This window comes from Lactuca saligna, chromosome 7, assembly GCF_052625555.1.
Source record: "Lactuca saligna cultivar CGN05327 chromosome 7, ASM5262555v1, whole genome shotgun sequence".
NCBI classification, from domain to species: domain Eukaryota; kingdom Viridiplantae; phylum Streptophyta; class Magnoliopsida; order Asterales; family Asteraceae; genus Lactuca; species Lactuca saligna.
This window is the reverse complement of record NC_136423.1, coordinates 46,249,373-46,275,074: the sequence shown is the minus strand read 5'-3', so window position 1 is coordinate 46,275,074 and position 25,702 is coordinate 46,249,373. Positions and strand designations below refer to the sequence as shown.

Below are 25,702 nucleotides of genomic sequence, written 5' to 3'. Positions count from 1 at the left end.
TCCAAAATGGCAAAATGCACATCAAAATCCAAAATGTTCATGCTGAACGAACAATAATTTAGACCAGTTGACAATTAACAAAATTGTCATATTTTATTTTTCACACAAAATAAGTGTCGATATTAAAAAGTTGTTTTTTTAGAGCATAATTATCCGAATATTTTATAATTATAAAAATCATATTTTTCAATTAAAAAACATGTTTTGTTTTGGCGTGGGGTTGTTCAAAAACCAATTTCTCACCAAAAACAATGTCATAGTACGAATATGAAAAACCATGTTAAGCGAGAGTTTTGAATTAAAATTGATGTTTTGTTAAAAATAGAAAAATACCCCATTTTAGTAATTTTATATCTGCAAACTATATTTAGATCACTAGTCTTTCGTGGAATCCAACGCAAACGAAACAAAATAAAAAAAACAACCAAAAAGTGTTGGCATTTGTATCATAGTCCACACTTCATATGACGTAACAATCCTATTCAATAGTTTAAGATCCTATCATATGCATCATCCAATCTTGTAGTAAATTTGGATACACTATCAAACCATATGTGAATTGTAAATCGAAGAAGAGAATCATGATTAATTTGTAAAATTAAGTTCATCATCTTAACGTTGCTGTTTAGCGAGAAGGATCATCTAAATCGGAGTTACTCCTGATTTGAAATATAAACAATCATAATTTTCGTAACTGACTGTAAATTTCCAGAATTCTTTCATTCAAAATTGATACATGAAAAGAGTAACAATTCAGATGTTGACTGTGAACCTGATGCGTTCTCGGTTCTCCAGCGTCATCCGGCTTCCGCCGCCGCCAGCTCTCAAAATCCACCGCGTACTGTCATATACTTTATTAATATTCTCCTTATCTGCATACCTCAGGCTGTCGAAATTTCCTTCGATAATGAAATCACCTTTTGCTAATAGCCACCGTGAACGGAAGAGCATGTAATTCACATCGGAAAGATCAAAATTTTATGTACCTTCGCTGATTCGAATGCTAATATGATTAATCGGAAACAGAGTGATTGTTCCAACACAGGAGCATAGAGACGCATCGTCGGAGTATGTAGAATCTCGTTCTATGCTGCTTCGCCATAGTTAGGCATCGCTTCTGGAAAGTAGCTTTCCGACGAATTTGCCGGCGATAATCCGACGATGACCGGAATAAATAGGAATAAGTATTCATGAAGAGGAGGTTAGTTAAAAATTGGATAGAATCTGTTAGGGTTTCTTGGGGATGCAAATGGCCGATCGTTTGTTTATATAGTGAAAAGTTCGTGAAGCAAAGTGGGGTCCACCCGATATTTTTCCATGTTTTATTCACCTTTGCGATGTAGACTCTCTAACCCTTGAACTAACGCAAAACATTAATAGAAATGAAGAAGTACGAGACAAATAGTTTTGTATCAATTATTGAAGTGAATTTCATATATATTTTTATTAAACATTTTAAAATATCGTATTTGTCTGGTCTAACATCCAAATATTATATTTCTCCATATTAACTATTTAAAATAACATATTTATCCAAATATTTTTTTTAATAGCTTTAATATTCTATAATCTTTTTTTTCATATATAACAATAATTAAAATTGGAAAAAGAACAAAATGGATCACAGTGCCCTTGACTTCTAAATCAGAGAAGCTGTTAGCAGGATAATGAGATTTTACCGCTCAACTTCTTCTTCACAATCATCGGACCTCTCGGCTCTCGTTGTCTTCGTGCTTTAATGTGTTTTTTTCACAACTCTCTTCCATATACTCCCTTCGTTTCTGGCAAAATAATCAGTCAGAAGAGATAGAAAAAAGCTTGATTAGACAAGAGTGATAATTTTTTTGACTTTTAGGTCTAACACCATGTACGTTCCATGATTATAATTGTAATGATTGACTTAAATTCATGCTAATATGTTAACATTATTCTCTATGTTGGTTTCAACAATTACAAAAAATTCAGAAACAACTAGTAGCAAAAATATGTTGAAGAATACTCAAATTTCAAAAGAGAGAAAATTCAGCACTAAGTTTAATTCACCAAAAATTCAGAAGATCAAAAGCGCATACCATAAGAATTCCCAAAATTTAATTCACTAAATTCTAAAATATAGGCTTAAATTGATCCCCTAAATCCAATCCATTGAATGACTGTCGAAACAATAATATAGATCGATAGATTCTATAAACAATAAGGTCAATCAAAGAACAAGAACAATGATCGAAATGGTACTGAATGCTTAGATTATCAAAGCTCTAGAAGAGTTCAACGAGAACTTCTCTGTGAGAGCAAGGTAGGGCGATACAATTGATAAACCTTAATTGTTACATGCATGCAATATATAGGTTAGACAGATAAGCACCACACATGAAAATGGACAGGCCATCTTGGATAAATAAACCTATACAAAATACATTTGAAACAATGCTAATAAGCCCAACAATCCCCCCCTTTGTGTCAAATAAGGTAGGAGTTCTCTATTGTTGTTGTCGTTTCTGCACCTTGAACAATTTCGACATTAAGTTCAGAATGGTGTTTCGAACAACAATGCACCATTTGATCATGTTGTAAAAGCATTTTTTATCACCATCATCATTCAATTTGCACGCTTCGGTTAATTCCAAGATGTAGTTCAAGGCATATGTTGAATGTACGTGTTTATCTAGCAAAAAGAATATACATCTCTGAACTTTCTGATCAGTCTTCCTCTGGTACACCACACTCCAGTTCTCTTTTCTGATTTTGCCCAACTTCGATTCTTCTTTTGGTTTCAGAATCGGTTTCTTTTTCAGCACAACTATGATTTCCACATCCATTTTTGCAAACTCTTGAATGTAGCAAATCAACATCCTCTTGAGATGAGCAACAATTGGCTCATACTTCTGTTTGTCTTTGGATAAAATTAGGAATGGGGAAATCCAATCATAGGATTCATACAAGGTAGATCAGCAAGTGTAAATTCAATTTCAGTACGATTGGCTCCCCTGAATCCCTTGAATCCGATGTTGATGAAGCTTTCAGTTAGAATGGGAGTATAAACCTTTACTGTGACAATCTTTTGTAAACTCCAAGTTTGGAATTAGGGCTTTCCATATTTGAGATAGAAAGAGAAGAGTGTTTGATTAACATTAGAATCAGAAAGGGGAGCTCTCTCAATCTTCTTAAAACATCTAAATGAAACCGCCCTAGGAGCAGTGTTGTAAAACTCGCAGAGTTAGCCGATTACTCCTCCGGGTACTCGCTACTCGGCCCCTTACCGAGATGAGTTACAGAATCTCAAGTACTCCCCGATCAACCCCTTACTGAACTAATCATTATTGTAAAACCCGATCAACTCGGTGATTAATATGCATAATATATGTATGTAATTATTCACACACATGTCATTATTACTACATATATATATATCTAAAATTTCAGTAATTATTCACGAAGTGAGACCATTATGTGTTTTTCAGTTTTTGTGTATTAATATGTATGTAATTTTGTTATATATTTCAATCAACTTAAGATTTTAACTTATGATTTTGACATATATAAGTTCCCTAAAAATATTTTTACATGAATTACCGAATCCGAGTACTCCTCAAGATGCAGAGAGCAGCATGAGGAGCACCTCCGGGAGTTGTTAGGAATTCTGAGGCGAGAACGACTGTATGCCAAGTTCTCGAAGTGTGAGTTTTGGTTACGAGAGGTCCAGTTCCTCGGACATCTGGTCAACCAGGAGGGGATTTTGGTCGATCTGGCCAAAATCGAGGCAGTTATGCAGTGGGAGCTTCCTAGGTCCCCTTCGGATATCAGGAGTTTTCTGGGGTTAGGAGGGTACTACCGGAGGTTCATTCAAGACTTCTTTAAGATTGCAGTACCCCTCACTCGTCTGACAAGGAAAGGGGTGGATTTCCGGTGGGGCCTTGAGTAGCAGAGGGCGTTCTAGACCCTTCGATAGTGTTTATGCGAGGCTCCAGTTTTGACATTCCCCGAGGGAGTTGAGGATTTTGTAGTATTCTGTGATGCATCCATCACAAGGTTGGGGGCGGTCCTCATGCAGAGAGGAAGAGTGATAGCTTATGCATCACGACAGCTGAAGCCGCATGAGACGAGATACCCTACACGTGATCTGGAGTTGGGAGTAGTGGTTTTCGCTCTCAGAATTTGGAGGCATTACCTGTATGGGGTCCGTTGTACCATATATACGGACCACAAGAGCTTGAGACACATTATGGACCAGCCAAATCTGAATATGAGGCAGCGCAGGTGGCTGTATGTAGTTAAGGAGTACGATTGCAAGATCCTTTACCACCCCGGTAAAGCGAATGTGGTTGCAGATGCCTTGAGCCACAAGTCAGTTGGGTCTTCCACCCCGACAACATGTATGATGATAGTGGTGGATTCTCCGTTTATGGGATTGATCAGAGATGTCATGGTTGAGGGCATGCGACCGGAGAACTAGAAGATGGAAAGAATCAAGGGCGAGAATGCCCGGTTTGTGAAAGATAGTCGGGGATTATTGACCCGATGCGGTCGGGTTTGGGTTCCGATGTATGGTGGGGTCAGACGGACAGTTATGAAGGAGGATCATAAGTCTCATTTCTCTATACACCCGGGGGCCACCAAGATGTATTGAGACCTGAGTTTGAGTTATTGTTGGCTGTGTATGAAGCGAGAGATTGCTTGGTATGTCGAGAGGTGCTTGACCTATAGGATGGTCAAGGTCGAGCACCAGAGGCCGCATGGTTTGCTGCAGCCTCTCGAGATTCCCATGTGGAAATGGGAGCTAATCACGATGGATTTCATTACCAAACTACCGAAGATGGCGAACGGGTTTGATGTCATATGGGTCATTGTTGATTAACTGACCAAGAGTGCCTATTTCTTGGCAATACGGGAGAGTTCTTCGGCCGAAAAGCTGGCCGACTTGTATGTTCGTGAGGTCGTCGCTCGCCATGGGGTTCTAATCTCCATTGTTTCAGACCGAGATGTTACATTTACCTCCCGTTTATGGCTGAAGTTCCACGAGGAACTAGGCACACGGCTACACTTTAGCACATCGTTTCATCTGCAGACCGAAGGTCAGAGCGAGTGGACCATCCAAACCCTCGAGAATATGTTGTGGGCATGTCTCATTGATTTCGGTGGGACCTGGGATTCCCAGCTACCTCTCACGGAGTTTACCTACAACAACAGCTATCATTCCAACATCGGCGCCCCGCCTTTTGAGCTGTTGTATGGGTGGAGATGTCGCACTCTAGTTTGTTGGGGCGAGGTCGGACACATTGTGATGGGGTGGACGGAGGTAGTATTGTAAACTACCGAAAGAATCCATCAGATCAGGCAACGATTATAGACCGCCCAAAGCTGACAGAAGAGTTACGTTGACAGACGCAGTTCTGAGTTAGAATTTCAAGTGGGTGATATGGTACTCCTGAAGGTCTCACCCTGGAAGGGTGTTATCCGCTTCAGGAAGAGAGGAAATTAAGTCCCCGTTACATTGGGCCTTTCAGGATCATTTCCAGGATCGACAAGGTGGCTTACAGGTTAGAGCTACCGGAGAACCTCAAATTGGTACATAGCACTTTCCACATCTCGCAGCAGTGAAAATGCATCATGGATCAAGAGGCGGTGGTGTCATTGGATGATATCTAGTTTGATGACCGCTTAATTTATATGGAGAGGCCGGTGGCCATTTTGGAAAGGAAGAAGAAAGTACTACGGAACAAGGAGCTATCATTGGTGAAGGTGTAGTGGGAGCATTGGAGAGGATCTGAGTGGACGTGGGAGCCGGAGGCCGAGATGCGGGAGCATTACCCGACATTGTTTGCCTCGGCAGACCTCGAGGACGAAGTCTAGTTCAAGTGGGGGAGAATTGTAACACCCCGATCTTCAGTTTATTGATTTACATAAGAACTTTCTTGATTTCAAGGTCTACTCGACGAGTTGGTAGCCCTACTCATCGAGTAGCAGTGAATTGGCACGCGTGTTTAGTGATCTACTTGTCAAGTCCAAATAGGGACTCGACGAGTAGAAGCTGGCGGATAAAAACCTAAATCTCGGGGTTTTGGCACCCTATTTAAGGGTCACATATTCCCCTTAGCCTCTCTCACTTCCTCTCTTGGATCCAGAAACCCTAATTCGTGTTTACCCTCTTTATTGTGTGCTTTTTACCTTGAAAGAAGATCCTTTGGAGTTAAGAGCTTAGAGTTCAAGAAGTTGGAGCTAGTGGCTGTTGTAGATCTGGATTCTTCTTTGCCTTGGCATCATTTTGAAGATAACAAGTTATTACCTTCATTCTCCTTTGAGTAGAACCCATCATGGTTGGGTTTAGAGCCCTTTTTAGGGTTTTGTGGTGATTCTCTGTGTTGGGTCAAGATCTGGGGTTGCAACCTCATATCTGAGCTCCTTTGGCCTCCCTTTATTATAAAGTTCAGTAATTGCCAAGTTATGACCTATCCTATTGTCTTAAGCCACTCCTTTTAGTTTATTTTGGGTCACATCATCTTGCATGCACGTAAAGTTTGCAACTTTATGTGATAATCATGCCTTAGAAGCTTAGATCTGCAGTTTGGAGCCTTTGCATGACTTAAAAATATTCTGTATCGATGAAGGTTTTAAGGTACTCGGCGAGTCGCATGGTCGACTTGGAGAGTCATTTGAAGATGGTCATGGACTCGATGAGTTGGATGAACAACTCGGCGAGCCTGATGAAGATTACCTTAGACTCGACGAGCCTGTAGAGCGGCTCAGCAAGTCGGTTAAGGTTTTCCCAAATCGTTAGATATGTAAACTTAGATCGCGAGCCTTAGGAACTCGACGAGTCACTCTGGTGACTCGGCGGGTGGGCGATTATTAAATAAACTCGGTGAGCAGTTGAGGGTACTCGACGAGTTAAGGTCAACATGGACCGTCGACCTTGACTGATGACTTTGACTTTGACCATGAGTTGACCTGTTGACTTTTGAGGATAGTTTTGGAAAGGTTGGATATTTACGAGTATGGTTCGTAATAAATATAGGTGGTGGTGTTTGTGTCAGTGATCCGAGAGTTTGAGCTTATTCCTGCTAGCCGGCATTGCAAGGTGAGTTTTCCTCACTATACTCAAGGGTCTAAGGCACCAAGGCCGACCTTTTGGATTGTTATCTGGTTATGTTATGATAGTATGATCTATTAGATCGGTATCCTAGAGGGTAGGATAATATTATATGATATGTGGTATGAATTGTTAGATCGAAATCCTGGTAGATAGGATGATATGATGAGCTATGTGATAGGATCTATTAGATCAATGTTGGCTGTAGACCGTTATGTGATTATCTGATATATGTGCAGATGTTTGTTTGGTGGTTGAGGTTTATCTGCTTCGTGCGGAGGCCAATAGACCGAGGCATTCCAATCTGTTGGTTGAGGGCCTGGAGTATTCCATCCTGAGGATGATTGGACCCATAGTGTGTTGGCGTTGCAACCTGCTGGTTGAGGGCCTGGGATATTCCAACTCAATGGTTGACTGGACCCATTGTATATTGTGCTTATGATAATATGTATATTTGTGAGTATAGGTATTTTGGGGAAACTCACCAAGATTTCAGGCTTACAGTTTCAGTTTATTGTTTCAGGTACATTAGGGGATCAAGGCAAGGAAAAAGCGTGATCGTACCGCTCTTCACATTTTGTTATGTATTCTGGGAAAAACTCTGATAAAGACTATTTTGGAAACAAATTTGTAGTAACTATTGGCTTTTAAATGTTTTTGGAAAGTTTAAATTTGGCTTAAATTTTTAGGTGTTATATTACCATATCAGAAAAAACATATTTTATGATACAAAACAGTTTAAGGTAATGATCCAAATCCAATTCTGGCCAAAAAACCCGAAAATCTGCCAACAGACTGCTGAACTTGTCGAGTCAGATAATGGACTTGTCGAGTTCATGAGTGGACTTGCCGAGTTCACCCTGGCAGACTGCATAATTTCATTTTTCCAGCTTTGAAAAATTCACAAATGCAACTATATAACAGAAAACTACCCATGGCTTTGATACCACTATTGGGTTTTATGTATTACAACAATCGTATTGTGCACATACAATCCTAATGCTTTGGATCTAAGTTTTCTCTAGTTATACATGCAACAAAAATGATCCAAAGCATGAAGCCTACAACTAGCATATAATTTGATATTTGAATAATAGAATACTAGTTAGAAAATTACCTCCTTTTGTAGCTTGTTGTATTTTCGCCTTTAAGAACTTAGCACCCCAAGTGTGATGCCTCAAACGGTTCATAACACACCATCAAAAAACGGAGTACTTGAGAGAGAGGTTACTAGGCATATAATCGGATATAATAAACTCCAAGAACACTTAAGCATGATTTTAGGCTTTGGGATAACATATATATATATATATATATATATATATATATATATATATATATATATATATATATATATATATATATAGTGTAGGATTCCAAGGGTCATGGGTAAACCCTAATCCGTAAACATAGGCTTATGGTCCATAACTCATGTGGGCTAACTCTTTATGGATTCTTACATAAACTTAGTCCATTATGGATCAATAGCCCAATCCATATGTTTCACTAATTCACACAATTAGCCCCATTAATTTAATTAGTCTCTTTTAATCACTAAATTAATTCCAAATTAATTTTTGATCAATACTAATTATATCATACGATTTCTCAATTAATATATTATACTTATAATATATTAGTAAATCATAAATAACCTCTTACTCAAATATCCATCCTATCAACTTGTCCTGGTGATATGCAACCCGAAATGGACCATGATACTCTCGGGTCAAGTACATACCAATTATAGTTATGCGTTTAGACACCTAATCCAACAAGCATAACGCTTATAGATTTAATATTCGCTACTGGTGAGAAGGTCTCGTCATAGTCAACTCTAGGAGTTTGAGTAAAGCCCTTCACAATCAATCGTGCCTTATAAGTGTGTACTTCCCCATCCATGTCGGTCTTCTTCTTGAAGATCCATTTGCACCCAACCGTCTTACGACCTGGTACACTGTCAACCAAGTTCCAAAATTGATTGTCATACATGGAGTGAATCTCGTTGTCCATCACCTCTTTCCATTTTACAGACTCGGGGCCTGCCATGGCTTCCTTGTAGTTTTTAGGTTCATCTAAATTTACCAGTGTACTATCACTGATAAATGTATCACCGTCTGTAGTAATATGGAAACCATAAAACTTAGGTGTCATTCTAACTCTATGGGAACATCTCAGAGGTAAGGACTCGTCAACTGGTTCAACTGGAGTTTCCTCCTCGGGTTGAGCGCTAGTCGTTGAGGTTCCTTCATCACCTAACTCTTGAAGCTCTTTAAGGTCAATTTTTCTCCCACTGTCCTCTTGACATATGAGTTATCTTTCGCGGAAAACCCCTCTCCTCGCAACGAAGACAACATTGTCACTCGGACTATAGAAGAGATATCCAAAAGATTTTTGTGGGTAGCCAATGAAAATACAACGCTCACTACAAGGTTCGAGCTTGTCGTGAGTCTCTCGTCTTACGAAAGCCTCGCAACCCCAAACCTCTATATGTGCCAACGAGGGAATCTTCCTTGTCCACATCTTGTGAGGTGTTTTGGGAACCTTTTTAGTTGGGACTATATTAAGGATATGGATGGTAGTCTCTAAGGCATACCCCCAGAATGAGATAGGTAAAGAATCTCGACTCATCATGGAACGAACTATGTACAACAAGGTTCGATTGCGCCTCTCAGCCACACCGTTTAGCTGCGGTGTCCTAGATGGCGTACATTGTGAAACAATTCCACATTCCTTAAGATAGTCATGGAACTCGATACTAAGATACTCACCACCTCGATCGAATCAAAACATCTTTATCTTCTTGCCCAATTGATTCTCCACTTCTTGTTTAACTTCTTTGAATTTTTCAAAGGTTTCTGACTTATTCTTGATTAAGTAGATATACCCATATCTACTATAATCATCAGTAAAAGTCACATAAAATTGGTTAGCATCCCTTGTGGTGGATCTGAAGGGTCCACACAAATCGGTGTGTATGAGATCCAACAAAACCTCACCCTTTTCACAAGAACCAGTGAAGGGTGATTTGGTCATCTTTCCAAGTAAACTAGATTCACATGTTTCATCCGACTTTAAGTCAAATGACCCTAACACTCTATCCTTTTGGAGTTTGTGTATGTGCTTCTTGTTGACATGTCGAAGACGACAATACCATAAGCATGCTTTATCCAAACCATTGGACGAATCGATATGCAACACATTATTTCCTAAGTTATCTACAACCATTACAGTTTCATATATACCATTACAAGGTGATGCTTCAAAATAAAATTTACCATTATAATAAGCATTATAACCACCAATCTCATTATTAAATGAAAAAAGTAAAACCTTGTTCATACAAACCATGAAAAGAAATAATATTTCTCGCCATATTAGGCGAGTAGCAACAATTATTCAATTCCAAATTTAACCCACTACTAAGCAATAAAGAATAAATTCCAATATTGGTGACAGGCGATACTTTCCTATTCCCCATGATCAAGTTCATCTTTCCGTGCTCCACATCCTTACTTGTTTTTAGACCCTAAAAATCAGAAGAAATGTGAAAAGCACATCATGTATCAAGGACCCAAGAATTAGCATGTGATGAGTTATTAGATAGAATAGTGTAAATACCTATGAAGGTGGACTTGATCTTCCCATCCTTTATGTCCTGCAAGTATTTGGAACAGCTTTGTTTCCAGTTCCCTTTTTCATGACAATGGAAGCATTATGCTTCCTTTGGATTGGAAGAGGGTTTTGCAGAACCAAGTTTGGTCCCACTAGAATAGGATCCATCATGGGACTTTCCCTTGTGGGTCTTAGAAGGATTTCTCTTCTTTCCCTTCCCATTTCCAATTGTCAAGACAGATTTGCCTTTTAAACTGCTTTCAATAGTTCTCAAAAGGCCCTGAAGCTTGCTTAGAGTGCCTTCCTCCATGTTCTTACGATAGGTCATTCTGAACTGATCATAACAAGGAGGTAAGGAATGTTGGATAATTTCAATAGCCAACTCTTCATCAAAGTTGCATTCAACTTCAGCAAGCGCGCCACAAACCTTTGCATCTTTTACAAGTGGGCTATGATGGACTCCCCATCCTTCATTTTTGTTGTGATCATGGAGGCTATGACTTCATACCTTTCCTGCCAAGCACTTTGATGGTACTTTTCCATAAAATATCGGTGCATCTCGTAGGGCCAAAAGTCCTCATAGGACTTTTGAAGCTCAGCAGTCATGGTAGCAATCATGATACACGACACCTTTGTCGTGTCTCTCTCAGGAGCCTTATATTCAACAATCTATTCAGGAGTGGCAGTGTTTTCATTAATCTCCTTTAGATCCTTATCAAGAACATATTCTTTATCCTCGTAGTGAATGGCCATGTGAATGTTCCGATTCCAGTCATTGAAGTTCGATCCATCAAAGATGACCCTCCTACATAAGTTCATGAAGGAGAAAGACCCGAAAGGGATTGGGTTTGAAGCAGTGTTCGAAGTAGACATTTGAAAAGAAAGACAAAGTTTAGATTAGATAAGGATCCTTAATATAACAACCAAATGAAATATTAAGGCTAGGACCCAACACAATATTCTACAATTCGAAAGAGGGATGCCGTAATCCAGTTGTAAAATATTTGAAGGTTGGTAAATGACGATTTACCAATTTCCACCATGAAAAATGAAAATAAAGATTAAGGTTTAAATGATTGAAATTCCTAGATTCTTTTGAGATTCATTTAAACTTTCAATGGCATATTTAAATCTCGATTTTTCCCTTCAAGTTTGTGACTGGGACACCGAGGATCACAAACAAGGTGTGAATAACCACGTAAATTTGTTTGGTATTGTTGATGTTACTTATCACCTAATCAATGTGTCAGTTAACCACACACGCTCCATTGATCTGTGATTAACATCAAGCTACCCTTCGCCTCTCTTGTCAGTCCCAAATTTGTGTGCTGGTTAACCACACACGCTCCACTAACAACCTAGCAAGGTGAAAAGTGCAATTTCATGGAATAGCACCAACTTTTACATTGTTCCTAAAGTAACTAAGATTAGGAATTTATAAAAGTTTAGTTACTTTATAATATCGTTATACTTATTAATGAGGATTAATGTCCTATCCTACCCATTCGGCTAACGACCCTCCATTAATCAAGAGTGCGGTGGATAAGAGTAGATACCAAATAGCGGTCATATTATAGGTCGCTTCCTTAAACACCCCTTATAGACTAGCTTCATGAATGAGGCCTACTAACAGTAAGACTGATTTGTCTTATATATATATATATATATATATATATATATATATATATATATATATATATATATATATAAGTATTAAACCTTTAATATTATAATAGTATAGGGTTGAATTTTAAACTTTTAAAATTCTAGGGTTTGGAATTAAAGTTTCATAAATGTGACTCTTCAAATTTCAAAACCTGAGGGCATGTTTTGAAATTCTTCAAAAACTCTTGAGTTTTAGAATTTAATGTAACATAAATGAGACTTTCCAATTTCTATAACTTGAGGGCAAGTTATAAAACTTTTCAAGACCTTTTGAATTCCATAACTTAAGGAGTTGAAGTTTCATGAACGGGACTTTTCATATCTCATAACTTGAGGACAAGTTATGAAACAATTCAAGAAACATTTAGATCAAATTTAAATAACAAAAAATAATCATATAATTTATCATTTACCAATTTAACCTAATACTACTCATATAGCAAGATAATTTCAAATTCTACAAATAATTAGTTTTTAACAATATCAAGTAGTTATCTTAAAATTTGACAATTATCATGTTATTGGATGAGGATAACCATTAACATATAATCATCGAGTTCATCATCATATGATCTAACTCGTCGAGTTCCCTTATGGACTCGACGAGTTCATTTGGCAGAATCCAAAATTGAAATTTTTTCAACTTTCAAAATCACACAATAGCATCAATATAACAGAAAACACCCATGGTTCTGATACCACTGATAGTTTTTATGTACTCTAACATCCATATGGTGCACATACAACCATAATTCTTTGGATCTAAGTTTTCTTTAATTATACATGTAATAGTCTTTTTCCAAAGCATGAAGCCTAGCTAGCATGCAACTTTGATATATGTATCATAAAAAAACTAGTTAGAAGATTGCCTTATAAGAGCTTAACACCCCAAGTGTGATGCCTAAAACGAGTCATAAACACCAAAAAAAATTAGATGAATATGAGAGAGGTTTTGGAGACACCTAAAATCGGCTATCCTCTTGCTTAGAATGCTAGTCTATCTGATTTTAGGGCTTAAGGGGTTACATATATATTGTAGAATTTCAAGAGTCATATTTACACCCTAATTCTTACACTTAGGCTTATGATCCAACAACTTATTTTGACTAACACTTAATGGACTTTCACATAAGCTTAGTCCAACTCAAACTAATCATATATCATTAGCCCAAACCATTTGTATCACTGAATTACATAATCAGTCCCTGTTAATTTAATTAGTAACTTTTGATAACTAAATTAATTCCAAATTAATTCTTGATCAACACCAATTAAATAATATGATTTCTCAATTAATATATTATACTTATAATATATTAATAAATCACAACTAACCTCCTTCTCAAATATCCATCCTATCAGATTGTTCTGGTGAAGGCAACCCGAAATGGACCATGCTACTATCGGGTCAAGTACATACCAATTATAGTTATGGGCTTAGACACCTAATCCAACATAAATAACATGTCATGATGATGTCATCACTAGTAGGAATGAAAATTTAGTGATATCATCAAAAAAAATTGTCGTAATGAGCTTTAGTCTTGGATTTGGATGAAATTCGCATATTTGATAGAAAACGATGCGATTTACAAAAATCACTGCTTCGCTGTGATGTACAGTGTTTTTCGGCCATTCGGGACTATATAGGGCCTCAAAATGACGATTTTCTATTTTTATAATTTTCCGAAAAAAAATTGTTATCATTTATTCACAAAATAATATAACATCAGTAAAAATAAATATATAACGCCTAGTTCCAGGTATGCATTTAATTTACTAAATTATTCATTTTGTAAGAGCTACTCGACGAGTTGGTAGCCCTAACTCATCGAGTAGATGCCAGTTTGGACGCGGGATTTAAGTGGTCTACTCGATGAGTCGAGAGCCTTGACTCGACGAGTAGGTCTGCAGGAGGAAACCCTAATGTTTAGGGTTTGCACCCTACTTAAGCATCATATCAGGCCTCCACCCCAGCCTCCATCAGCTCCACACCCTACTCTCGAAACCCTAATCAGCCCTTGAGTGTTCTTCAGCTTTTTCTTGCCATTTGTGTGATTTGAAGCTAGGAGAAGGAAGGAAACCTTTGGTGATTCAAGAATAGGCATTATATCTAGAGCTTGTGTTGGATTTTAGACTTGTTGAAGGTATAAAGCCTATACCTTGGATCTTTTTCACTTAGATCTTCATTTAAGCTTGCTTGTTGTCATTTTTGGGGGACGTAAGAACTCTAGATGTGGGAACTCTTGAGCTTCAGAAGCTCACACCTGCCACCTTTATTCAGCTATGTCCCCATTCCATGCATTAGGTCTTCATTTTAGCTTGGTTTTGGTGTTTTAGGTTCATAACACCATGCATACATGTAAAGTTAGCAACTTTACATGTTAGGCTAGCCTGAGGAGTCCAGCTCCGTGAGTTGGAAGCATTCGAATTGATTAAAATTGATTGAATGGTTTTTTCATGTAAGGGACTCGATGAGTTGCTCATGTGACTCGGCGAGTCGAGTTGTGGTCCCCAAAACCTTTTCTATTTTGAGTGAGCTCATTGAATTAGGAAGTAACTTAGCTAGATGGGCGAGATCTAGACTAAGAAGCTAAAGAACTCGGTGAGTCTGTGAAGGGACTCGACGAGTTAACTTTTTTGTCCCGAGTCTGTACAAGGTGGAACTCGAAGAGTCTATTAAGGGACTCGACGAGTTGACTCAGTTTATTACGGGACTGATATCATAGGACTCGGCGATTTAGCAGATAATTCGGCGAGTTGGGTTGATTGGGAGTTTACCTTGGCTTTGACCTTGACCAGAGCGTTAACTTTGACCAAGGGTAAAATGGTCATTTTACCCCGAGAAGGATTTTCAGATCTTGACTAAGTATTATTGTGATTTTGATAGGCGGGGAGACGTTGGAGCAACTATTGGATATTCCTCACTGCGAGATTTCACAGACAACTTTGGAAGTTGAGTTTTCTCCTATAGGAATGAATCTAAGGCACCAAGGTCGACCCGTTAAGTTAGTAGTAGTTCCAGATTATGGTCCGATGCCGGATGGGGCCCGATTTAGAGTTATATGTTTTTCCGGATCTCGATCAGATTTCGGGGCGGTCCCGAGGAATTCTTGTATACCGATATGCTTGATGTCTTTGTGATTCTTGTATGTGTTTGTTACGTGTTAGGAGTTCCAGATTTCGGTCTGGTGTCGGGGCAAGCCCGAGGAATGTCTAGTTAGTCTGTTTCCGGACTCTGGTCCGATGCTGGGGCGGCTCCCGAGGAATGTTAGTATGCTTTTGGATTTCGGTCTGATATCGAGGTAAGCTCGAGGAATGTCTTGTTAGTATGCTATGATAGTATGTTTTTGAATCTCGGTCCGATGCCGGGTGGGACCCAATGAATGTTTCCATGTTATTATATGTACTATGTTATATGTTAGTTGATATGTTATTATGTATGCCGAGATCTACTCAATGTCGGGCAGGGCCCGATGCCGAATATGGTTCGATGTCAGGCAAGACCCAATGTCGGGAACGCCGATGCGGAGCTAGACTCGATGTAGCAGGGATGAGGCCCAAGATATGTTATATGTTATGTGTATGGTATGTGGTAGTTTGGGGGAGATCACTAAGCTTCGTGTTTACGATTTCCAATTTCGGTTTCAGGTACTTCAGCTAGCAAAGGGAAGAGCTCGGGATGATCGCATGGCACACACCACAGTTTTTCCAGCATGGGACATTTACTCTGATATTTAATATGGGATTTTGACATGTTGACAAACTTTATGATATTTTTGATTATGGTTTTATTAATGATTTAAAAACGAAATTTTTGGACTGTATTTTTGGGATGTTTCAAGTTGGTATCAGATCTTTGGTTTGAGGGATTCAGGCGCACTTTCAGGTATGTCTGAACATAACTAAGGAATTGCTATAGAAATTTCCAGTAGAAAAGCCATGTTTATAAAAGGAATTTTGAAAAAGAAAAGGGTGTGGTGCATGCAATCAACCGAGCTCAAGTAAGTACTCCCAAATCACCCATATAAGTTTATGTTATGATATGATTATCAACTTTTATGAGAACTGCATGCTAGATTAGGACTAAGGATCTAGGAAGGATGCCTTATATTCCTGTTATATGTGTATATGCTTTATGAGAATTGCATGCAAGTACAGATTAGTCACCATGATAGCTTGATTAGTATATGCTTGATTATGTTAAGTCAATGCTTGAATGCTGCTTTCTTTGTGCTTTTAGGAGTTATAGTTGTCTTTTACTAACTAGTAAACGGATATGATAAGTTACATATTGCGAGGACTAAATAATTTCAGAAGGTTAGGTTTAGCCTTATTTCGCAGCTCTTGTTTAAGTCTAACCGTTGTAAGGTAGAACCCCTCATTCGAAGAATTATCTAGTTTTAGTATATGTAATGGTATTTTCGAGCTAGTTAGGGGGATAGCAGGGACTTCTTATGTAGCTGATGGTGGAGAGTGGGATCGTGATTACCCTAGGGCAAGCCTAGGATGAGAGTTGCACATTAAGCATTAGTATTAGAATGGACTTGGTGAAGTCAATGCAATTCTTGAGGAAAGTATATATAGATTTGGAAAGTAGTATAGGCCCATACTACTGAAAACAAATGATCCATACTCGAATCAAGGAAGGATAAGATGAATCCATGAAACTTGTAGTATGTGTGATCCCTCGAGACATGATTAGCGTATTGATGTTTGTTATGATGTGTTTCAGTATGGTGGTTCTACGCCCTAGACCAGTAGTTGGCAGTTCAGGTGCCGGTGAGGGATCAGGCTGAAGCTCTGGAGCTGAGCAGGTAGACGAGCAGACTAGGGAGTTCATCTCCTCTGAAATCACGCGCGACATATTAGACCAGACTCCTGTGATCTTTGATACACTCAAGGAGGGTATCCTGGAGATTCTCTATGAGAGGTTGAGTTATTTCCGCACTGAGATGGCGGCCATGCTAGGGGCCCGTACGGTGACTTTCAGGGAGTTCAGAGCATATGGAACTCCATATTATCATGGGGCTAAGGACCTCATTGCTAGCAGCAGATGGTTGGCTGATGTCGCCAATGCTTTCTGTACAAACAGATGTCCCGAGGGGGACAAGGTCCGACTTGCTTCCTGTCTGTTGAAGGACAAAGCACATGATTGGTGAGAGGAGGTCGGACATGCCATTGGTGATGACGCAAATTTAGATGCGATGACTTGGAGTGACTTTTCAGCAAGGTTCAGGGCCAAGTTCGCACTTGTGATTGAGGTGCAACAGCTAGTGAGAGAGTTCCAACATTTACAGCAGACCACTGAGACGGTTTACTGAGATCACCACCAAGTTTAGGGAGAGGTCCCTTCTTGTTCCGCAGTACGTGGTGGACGAGGAGATGAAGAAGGCCCTATATCATGAGATGTTGAGGAACGACATATGACAATTTGCGAGTCGTTCCACCTGCAAGACGCTGGAAGACATGATTGCGAGACCTCAGGAGAGGGAGCTACATTTAGAAATGGAGAGGAAGAGGAAACCTGAGGGGGTGTAGACAGTGAGTGCGGGAAAGAAGCCTAAGGTGTCAGATGACAGTTTGAGGAGCTAGCAAAGCCGCAGTCTGTGTGGAAAATGCAGCAAGATGCCCGAGGGGGCGTACACGACAAGGAGTTTGGGCTGCTTCAAGTGTGTCCAGACTGGTCATATGAGCATGGATTGTACAGCTGCTACCACTACGACAGGATCAGATCTAATTTTCTTTCAGTGCAATCACAGAGGATAAAATTGGTCCCAGTGCCCGGGTTTAGCTGCATTAGGACAGGTGGTGGCACCTGCTCCTACCACACTGAGAATTACAGATGGCCATCAGGGCTGGGCTGAGGTGCCCACAACGAGGAGCAGAGCTTTTCAGCTGACTGCTGAGGAGGCACGTGCGGCTCCTAATGTTGTGACTTGTATGTATTCTCTCCATATCTCTTTATGTATCTTGATTGTCTTTCATGTTTTATGTTTTTATTTATAGGATCGTTCCTAGTGAACGGTATATCATCTTTGGTACTGTTTGATTCAGGTGCCATCTGATCTTTTGCATCGCTCGCGCTCAACAAGCGATTTGTAGGAGCTTCGGAGAAGCTGGATTGTCCACTGGATGTGGAGATAGCATATGATAGGACTTTCAGGGTCATGAGGGTTCACAAAGGATGTACGCTACAACTATTTGATCAATAGTGTTCAGTAGACCTGGTTCCTATTCCTCTGCGTGGGAATAAGGTTATAGTGGGTATGGATTGGTTGAGACCCAATGGGCAGTGATAGAATGTGAGCAGCAACTAGCGAGGGTTCGCACCCCTGGTGTGGGAGAGCTAGTGATCCAAGGTGATAGGCCACATCGCGGATCGATTTTCTGTTCAGCAGCAAGGGCGAGATGCCATATTCAGCAAGGTTGCACAGAATACGTCGCCTATGTTATGGATACCCGGGAGAAGGGTATGGCAACGATTGATGATGTACCGGTGGTGCGGGGGTACCCAGATGTATTCCCAGAGGAGTTACTTGGGGTACCTCCGAAGAAACAGGTTGAGTTTAGGATTGACTTGGTTCCTGGTGTGGCTCCGATAGCCAAGGCACCATATCAGTTGGCTTCTCCCGAGATGCAGGAGTTGTCTACGCAGCTGCAAGAGCTACTAAATAGGGGTTTTATCAGGCCGAGCAATTCACCATGGGGAGCCTCGATCCTATTTGTAAAGAAGAAGGACGGGTAACATCGCATGTGTATAGACTACTGGGAGCTGAACAAGGTAATTGTGAAGAACCGTTACCCACTCACGAGGATAGATGATTTATTTGACTAGCTTCAGGGAGTGTCTTGGTTCTCCAAGATTGATCTATGGTCAGTGTATCACCAGATGCGAGTCAAGGAGGCTGATGTGCAGAAGATAGCTTTTAGGACTCACTAGGGTCATTATGAGTTTGTTGTGATGCCATTTGGGCTCACCAATGCTCAAGCATGTTCATGGACCTCATGAACCGCGTGTGCAGACCGATGTAATAGTTCTCATTGATGATATATTGGTTTACTCTAAGACTCAGGACAACATGAGGAGAACCTGGGAGAGGTGTTGGAGACACTGAGGAGGGAGAGACTTTTCGTGAAGTTCTCCAAGTGTGAGTTTTAGTTGTGCGAGGTGCAGTTTCTTGGGCATCTTGTTAACTAGAAGGGTATTCTAGTCGATCCGGCCAAGATAGAGGTCGTGATGCAGTGGGAGATTCCGAGGTCTCCAACTGAGATTCGGAGTTTCTGGGGTCTGCAAGGGTGTTACAGGAGATTTATTCAGGACTTCTTCAAGATTGCAGTTCCATTGACCCGACTGACCAAGAAGTCAGTGGTTTTTTGCTGGGGACCTTAGCAGCAGGTAGCCTTTGAGACGCTCACGCAACGGTTGTGTGAAGTACCGATTCTCACTCTGCCAGAGGGTGTAGATGACTTCGTAATCTACTATGATGCTTCGATCACAAGCATGGGAGCAGTGTTGATGCAGCAAGGTCATGTGATAGCTTATGCCTCAAGACAGTTGAAGCCTCACTAGGCTGACTATCTGACGTACGATTTAGAGCTAGGGGCTGTGGTATCAGCCCTCAAGATTTGGCAACACTACCTCTATGAGGCATGGGAGCAGTTTTGATCACAGGCATGAGAGCAGTGTTGATGCATCAGGGTCCGTTGTACCATTTGCACGCACCACAAGAGTTTAAGGTACCTCATGGGTCAGCCAAATCTAAACATGAGACAGCGTCGGTGGTTAGATGTGGTGAAGGACTATGATTGTGAGATCCTTTACCACCCAGTCAAGGCCAACGTAGTGGGTTCTTGACCTCCTTTAATCCCTTGCTGGAGAAGATCCGAGAAGCGTAGGTCGAGGGCCTGAAAGAGGAGTGCCAGAAGTGCGAACGGATCATGGGCCAGGTGACCTCCTTTGATTCTGACAGCTGTGGGTTGTTGGCCCTGCATGGGAGGGTCTAGATACCTACTGGGGCGGAGTACGACATATATTGATGGATGAGGCCCACAAGTCCAGGTTCTCCATCCATCTCGGGGCGACGAAGATGTACAGAGATCTTCGACCCGATTATTGGTGGCCCTGCATGAAGTGGGATGTTGCTTGGTACATAGAGAGATTCCTGACGTGCAGGAAGGTCAAGGCAGAGCACCAGAGGCCTCACGACAAGATGCAGCCGTTAGACATCCCTGTGTGGAAATAGGAGGACATTACTATCGATATTATCACCAATCTTCCCAGGACTGCATGTGGGGTTGATTCGATATGGGTCATCGTGGATCGATTGATGAAGAGCGCTTACTTTATCCCTATCCAGGAGAGCATATAAGTCGAGAATCTGGCCGATATTTATGTGCGAGAGGTAGTGGCATGGTATGGAGTGCTTGTCTCGGTAGTGTCAGATCAAGATGTCCGTTTTACTTCCATATTTTGGAAGTGGTTTCACGACAAGATGGGTACTTGTCTCCACTTCAACACCACTTTCCACCCCCATACTGAAGGACAGAGCGAGAGGACGATTCAGACTCTCGAGGATATGCTTCATACATGTGTTTTGGATTTCGAAGGTAGTTGGGATACGTATCTTCTGTTAGCGGAATTTTTGTATAATAATAGTTACCACGCCAACATAGACCGACCTCCCTTCGAGATGCTCTATGGGAGGAAGTGTAGGAACCCAATCTGTTGGGGCAAGGCCGGTCAGTGGGCCATGGGGAGTACGGAGGTAGTAATCAAGACCACAGAGAAGATCCATCGGGTTCGGATCAGGCTCCAGATCGCTTAGAGTCGGTAGAAGAGTTACACCGACAAGCAGCATTCAGACTTGGAGTTTCAGGTGGGAGACATGGTCCTCCTGAAAGTGTCACCCTAGAAGGGTGTCATCCGGTTCCGGAAACGGGGCAAGCTAGGCCCCAAGTATATCGGCCCCTTTAGGGTTATGGCCTGGGTAGGCAGGGTAGCATACAGATTGGATATTCCAGCAGAGCTCAGCCAGATCCGCAACACTTTCCATGTTTCCCGATTACGGATGTTCTTGGTGGACGACACGATGATTGTGTCCTTAGAGGATATTCAGGTTGATGACAGCCTAAATTACATTGAGAGGCCGGTGGCGATCCTGGATCGTAAGGCGAAGGAGCTGAGGAACAAGAGAGTTGGGTTAGTAAAGGTGCAATGGCAATACCGAAAGGGTTCGGAGTGGACTTAGGAGCCCGAGGAGGAGATGAAGGAGCACTATCCAGAGTTGTTTTCAGATACAACAGACTTCGAGGATGAAGTCTAAAACAAGCGGAGGAGAATTATAACGCCCCATTCCTGGTACGCATTTAATCTATTAAAGTATTCATTTTGTAAGAGCTACTCGACGAATTGGTAGCCCTAACTCATCGAGTAGATGCTAGTTTGGATGCAGGATTTAAGTGGTTTACTCGATGAGTCGAGAGCCTTGACTCGACGAGTAGGTCCGTCATGAGGAAACCCTAATCTTTAGGGTTTTCATCCTATTTAAACATCATATCAGGCCTCCACCCCAGCCTCCATCAGCTCCACATCCTACTCTCGAAACCCTAATCAGACCTTGAGTGTTCTTAATATTTTTCTTGCCATTTATGTGATTTGAAGCTAGGAGAATGAAGGAAACCTTTGGTGACTCAAAAAGAGGCAGTAGATCTAGAGTTTGTTTTGCATTTAAGACTTGTTGAAGGTATAAAGCTTATACATTGGCTCTTTTTCACTTAGATCTTCACTTAAGCTTGCTTGTTGTCATTTTTGGGCCCTTTCCAAGGCTATTTCTGAGTTGTGAGCTTTTGGGGGACATAAGGAGTTCATATATGGGCACTCTTGAGCTCCATAAGCTCAAAGTTGCCACCTTTATTTAGCAATGTCCCCATTCCATGCATTAGGTCTTCATTTTAGCTTGGTTTTGGTGTTTTAGCTTCATAACACCATGCATACATGTAAAGTTAGTATCTTTACGTGTTAGGCTAGCCTAAGGAGTCAAGATCTGTGAGTTGGAAGCATTGAAATTGATTAAATTAGACTGAATGGTTTTTGCATGTAAGGGACCCGACGAATTGTTCATGTGACTCGGTTAGTCGAGTCGTGGTCCCCAAAACCTATTTTGTTTTGAGTGAGCTCGTTCAGTTAGGAAGTAACTCAGCTAGATGGGAGAGATCTAGACTAAGAAGCTAAAGAACTCGGCTAGTCTGTGAATGGACTCAACGAGTTAACTTGTTTTGTCCCGAGTCTGTGAAGGGACTCACTTGCCATCAAAATAATTCAGATAGTACCATGGTCTTCACGCAAAGGGTCCTTAAAATAGCAAAGATATACGGTCAAAACTATGCTATAGGATTAAAATGAGATTAACTTGTTATTTTAAAAAAAAAAAAAAAAAAAAAAAAAAAAAAAAAGAGTGGGAGGCTTCGTTTAACAAAAACAGAATGAACGTCAATTTTACAGTTCAAAATCAATTAGAAACAATATTAGACATACCACTTATAGACAATAACATAGAACAAGCGTTTGGTGACTGATGTTTGGTGGTGGTAATTGACTGCAGATGCGGTTGGTGACAGAAATTGAATCGTGGTTCTTGGACGGGATGTTGATAGTCAAACCCAAAAAGTCGGAGGCATCGCTCAAAAACACAAAGGGGTTAGAAAGAGGAGCAATTGAACCAAAATCATAAGGAAATTGAAAGTACCAACAACATACCGAAATTGGTCACACAGGCTGATGTTTGGTGGCGGTAATTGACCACAATTTCTCACACAACAGGGTAGAGGCAGTTCGTTGCGGGTGTTTACTGACGGCAATAGAGCGCAGGATGAGATCGTTTCCTCTATTTTTGATGAGAAGTCGATGGGAGTTTCAAACGTCAAAGTCTCTAATTCGTCTAGTTTTGGATGATAAGTCGTTGGAGATTCAGACGATCACAAGTGGAGATGAATGAAAAAGAAAGTGGCAGAGGAATTTGCGAACTGATATTCGATGGTTTTGTGGAGTGAGAATTTAAGATGTTGTAAATTTAAAAGGACCAAATAGTAGTTATGTACAAAATGGCGTGGTGCAACTCTAAAACTCTAGAAGTTTACTGTTCCCAAATGTGTTAGGATTTAATATATGTATATAATATCTCATTTTTCAAAATATTACCGTTTTATTTTCAAAATTTCAGATTTTAAACCTTATCTTAACTACTATAAATACTAACATCTTCTTTTATTTTTTACAATATTCAAACCTTCTTAATTCAACTTTCATAACATTTTTATTCTCTATCTTTTTTAAAACTTTCTTTCTAAAAAATGGTTCGTGTTTACAAAACGGATGAAGAGATAATATTGGCCCGTCCATTGGTCAGTGTAACCAAAGTGCCAATCAACATTAATGTCGATGTGCCTACTTTCTGGAGGAGAGTCATCGAAAGATACAACCGCGAAGACGATCGACCTCAAAGTAATGATCGATTCTTCTCCAAATGGAGAAATGCAAACACAGTTCCAATGGAGTTTCACACTATCTTCCTTAAAAAAAGGCGTGAAGAAGTGAATGGTGAAAATAAAAATATTTTGTTTGTTGATGCTCTTGAAACTTTCTGTAAAAAACTAACCTTCCTTTCCGGTTTGTTGTTTTTTTATAAGTTGTGAGGCGATACGAAAAATGGCGTCAACATGTTAAATGAACTTGTGGTGTTTTATTCTAATTTGAAGTTTGTTTTAATGTTTCGCATGTTTTAATTTCTAGAGTCTTGCGTAATTTTTTTAACTCTAAGTTTGTTTTCTTTTAATTTCAAATGTATTTTGTCTTGGTATTTTAATGAAAGTTTTAGTTTTATGTTAGTTTTTATATAAAAAGTATATATTTTTTTAAAAGAAAATGATGCATGGCAAAAATGTCAACCTACGGCATCTAAATGACAAACTTTTAAAACAATGTGACAAATTTTACAATACGCTTACATATACCCAGTAACGTAACACCACTTCCTCTAAACCGCATGTAGCATTGTGTTATTAAATTTCTAATTATAATGAATTAATGCTTAACGATGGCCCGTGACATGTTTTTCACGAGATCATATCTCAATTGATATATATATATATATATATATATATATATATATATATATATATATATATATATATATATATATATATATATATATATATATATATATATATATATATATATATATATGTGTGTGTGTTTTGTTCTTTTCTTCTATGATAAAATAACTAATTATTATATTATTAGGTGTGAAACTCGTATATTATATGAGTTTGATAAAACAAAAAATTAAGTATGAAAGTTTAAAAAGTTTTATTTAAATTTGAAATTTAAAATTTAAAATTTGAATTTAAAAGTAAATATATTAAATACTATATGAGTACTAATATTATAATTTATTGGTTATTTTTAATTAAAACAATTATTAATTGAAGTATAAATATGATTGTTAATTAAGAAAATATAAAAAAAAAATAAATAAATAACAAGTGGAAAAAACATTTAATCAAAAATACCAAAAAATGATATGTATCCAAGTTAATGAGAAAGTGACATGTGATAAAATTATTTTCATTTATTAGAGAAAATTAAGAATTTTATATATTTTTATGTCTAATTACAACATAAATTAAGGCTTGACTATTCTCCGTTAGTAAAGGCGTCCTATAAATAATTTTAAATTTGTAAAAGAAATCTTTTTATAATAGAATCCGACGTATTGCATGGTCACATATAAAACAAAACAATAATTTTGTTATAAACGACAGATAATTTTGTTATAAACGACAAATTCTCATCTAATTATATTAAATATACATATATACATTATTATCGTTTTCTTATTTTAAATATACGAGACTTTAGTAAAACCTATGTACATCCAAACAAACACAAAAGTAATACCTACAACAAACACATAAGAATATAGAAAATGAATAATTTAACGATAAAGTTAAATAAGGTGGAGTACTTGTTTGATATATTCAGACTGAGATGTTAAAGTTTGATGGTTACTTTTCAATAATATTTTTTAATTATTTTTTTATATAATTTAAAATAAATTTTCAATCCAATATAATTAAATACGTTGCAAGAAAAAAAAAATAAAGTCATATAAAATCTTTAATAAAGTGATAATCCATCAAACTCTATAAGTTTCACGGCATGCTCTCAACGTGTTCGACGTGTTGCAAAGGTAACAACAACTATATTGCCACATGTGATTGATACCGAGAAAAATCATGACGTGGTAGCATGTTAAAGCGGTTGGTTTTGTGGTT

General features: G+C 39.2%; 1 protein-coding gene across 1 annotated transcript; it reads right to left on the bottom strand.

Moving 5' to 3' along the window:
• Positions 1-663: 663 nt before the first annotated feature.
• On the bottom strand, positions 664-1,252 carry RTFL12 (ROTUNDIFOLIA like 12). The gene has a single exon (XM_078964802.1). The coding sequence runs from the start codon at positions 1,190-1,192 to the stop codon at positions 1,013-1,015; it is 180 nt and encodes a 59-aa protein (XP_078820928.1). The 5' UTR covers positions 1,193-1,252; the 3' UTR covers positions 664-1,012.
• Positions 1,253-25,702: the final 24,450 nt, after the last annotated feature.

Bases quoted from the DNA above. Each gene is read 5' to 3' on its own strand.
- RTFL12 (XM_078964802.1), bottom strand. From the start codon at position 1,192: ATGAATACTTATTCCTATTTATTCCGGTCATCGTCGGATTATCGCCGG.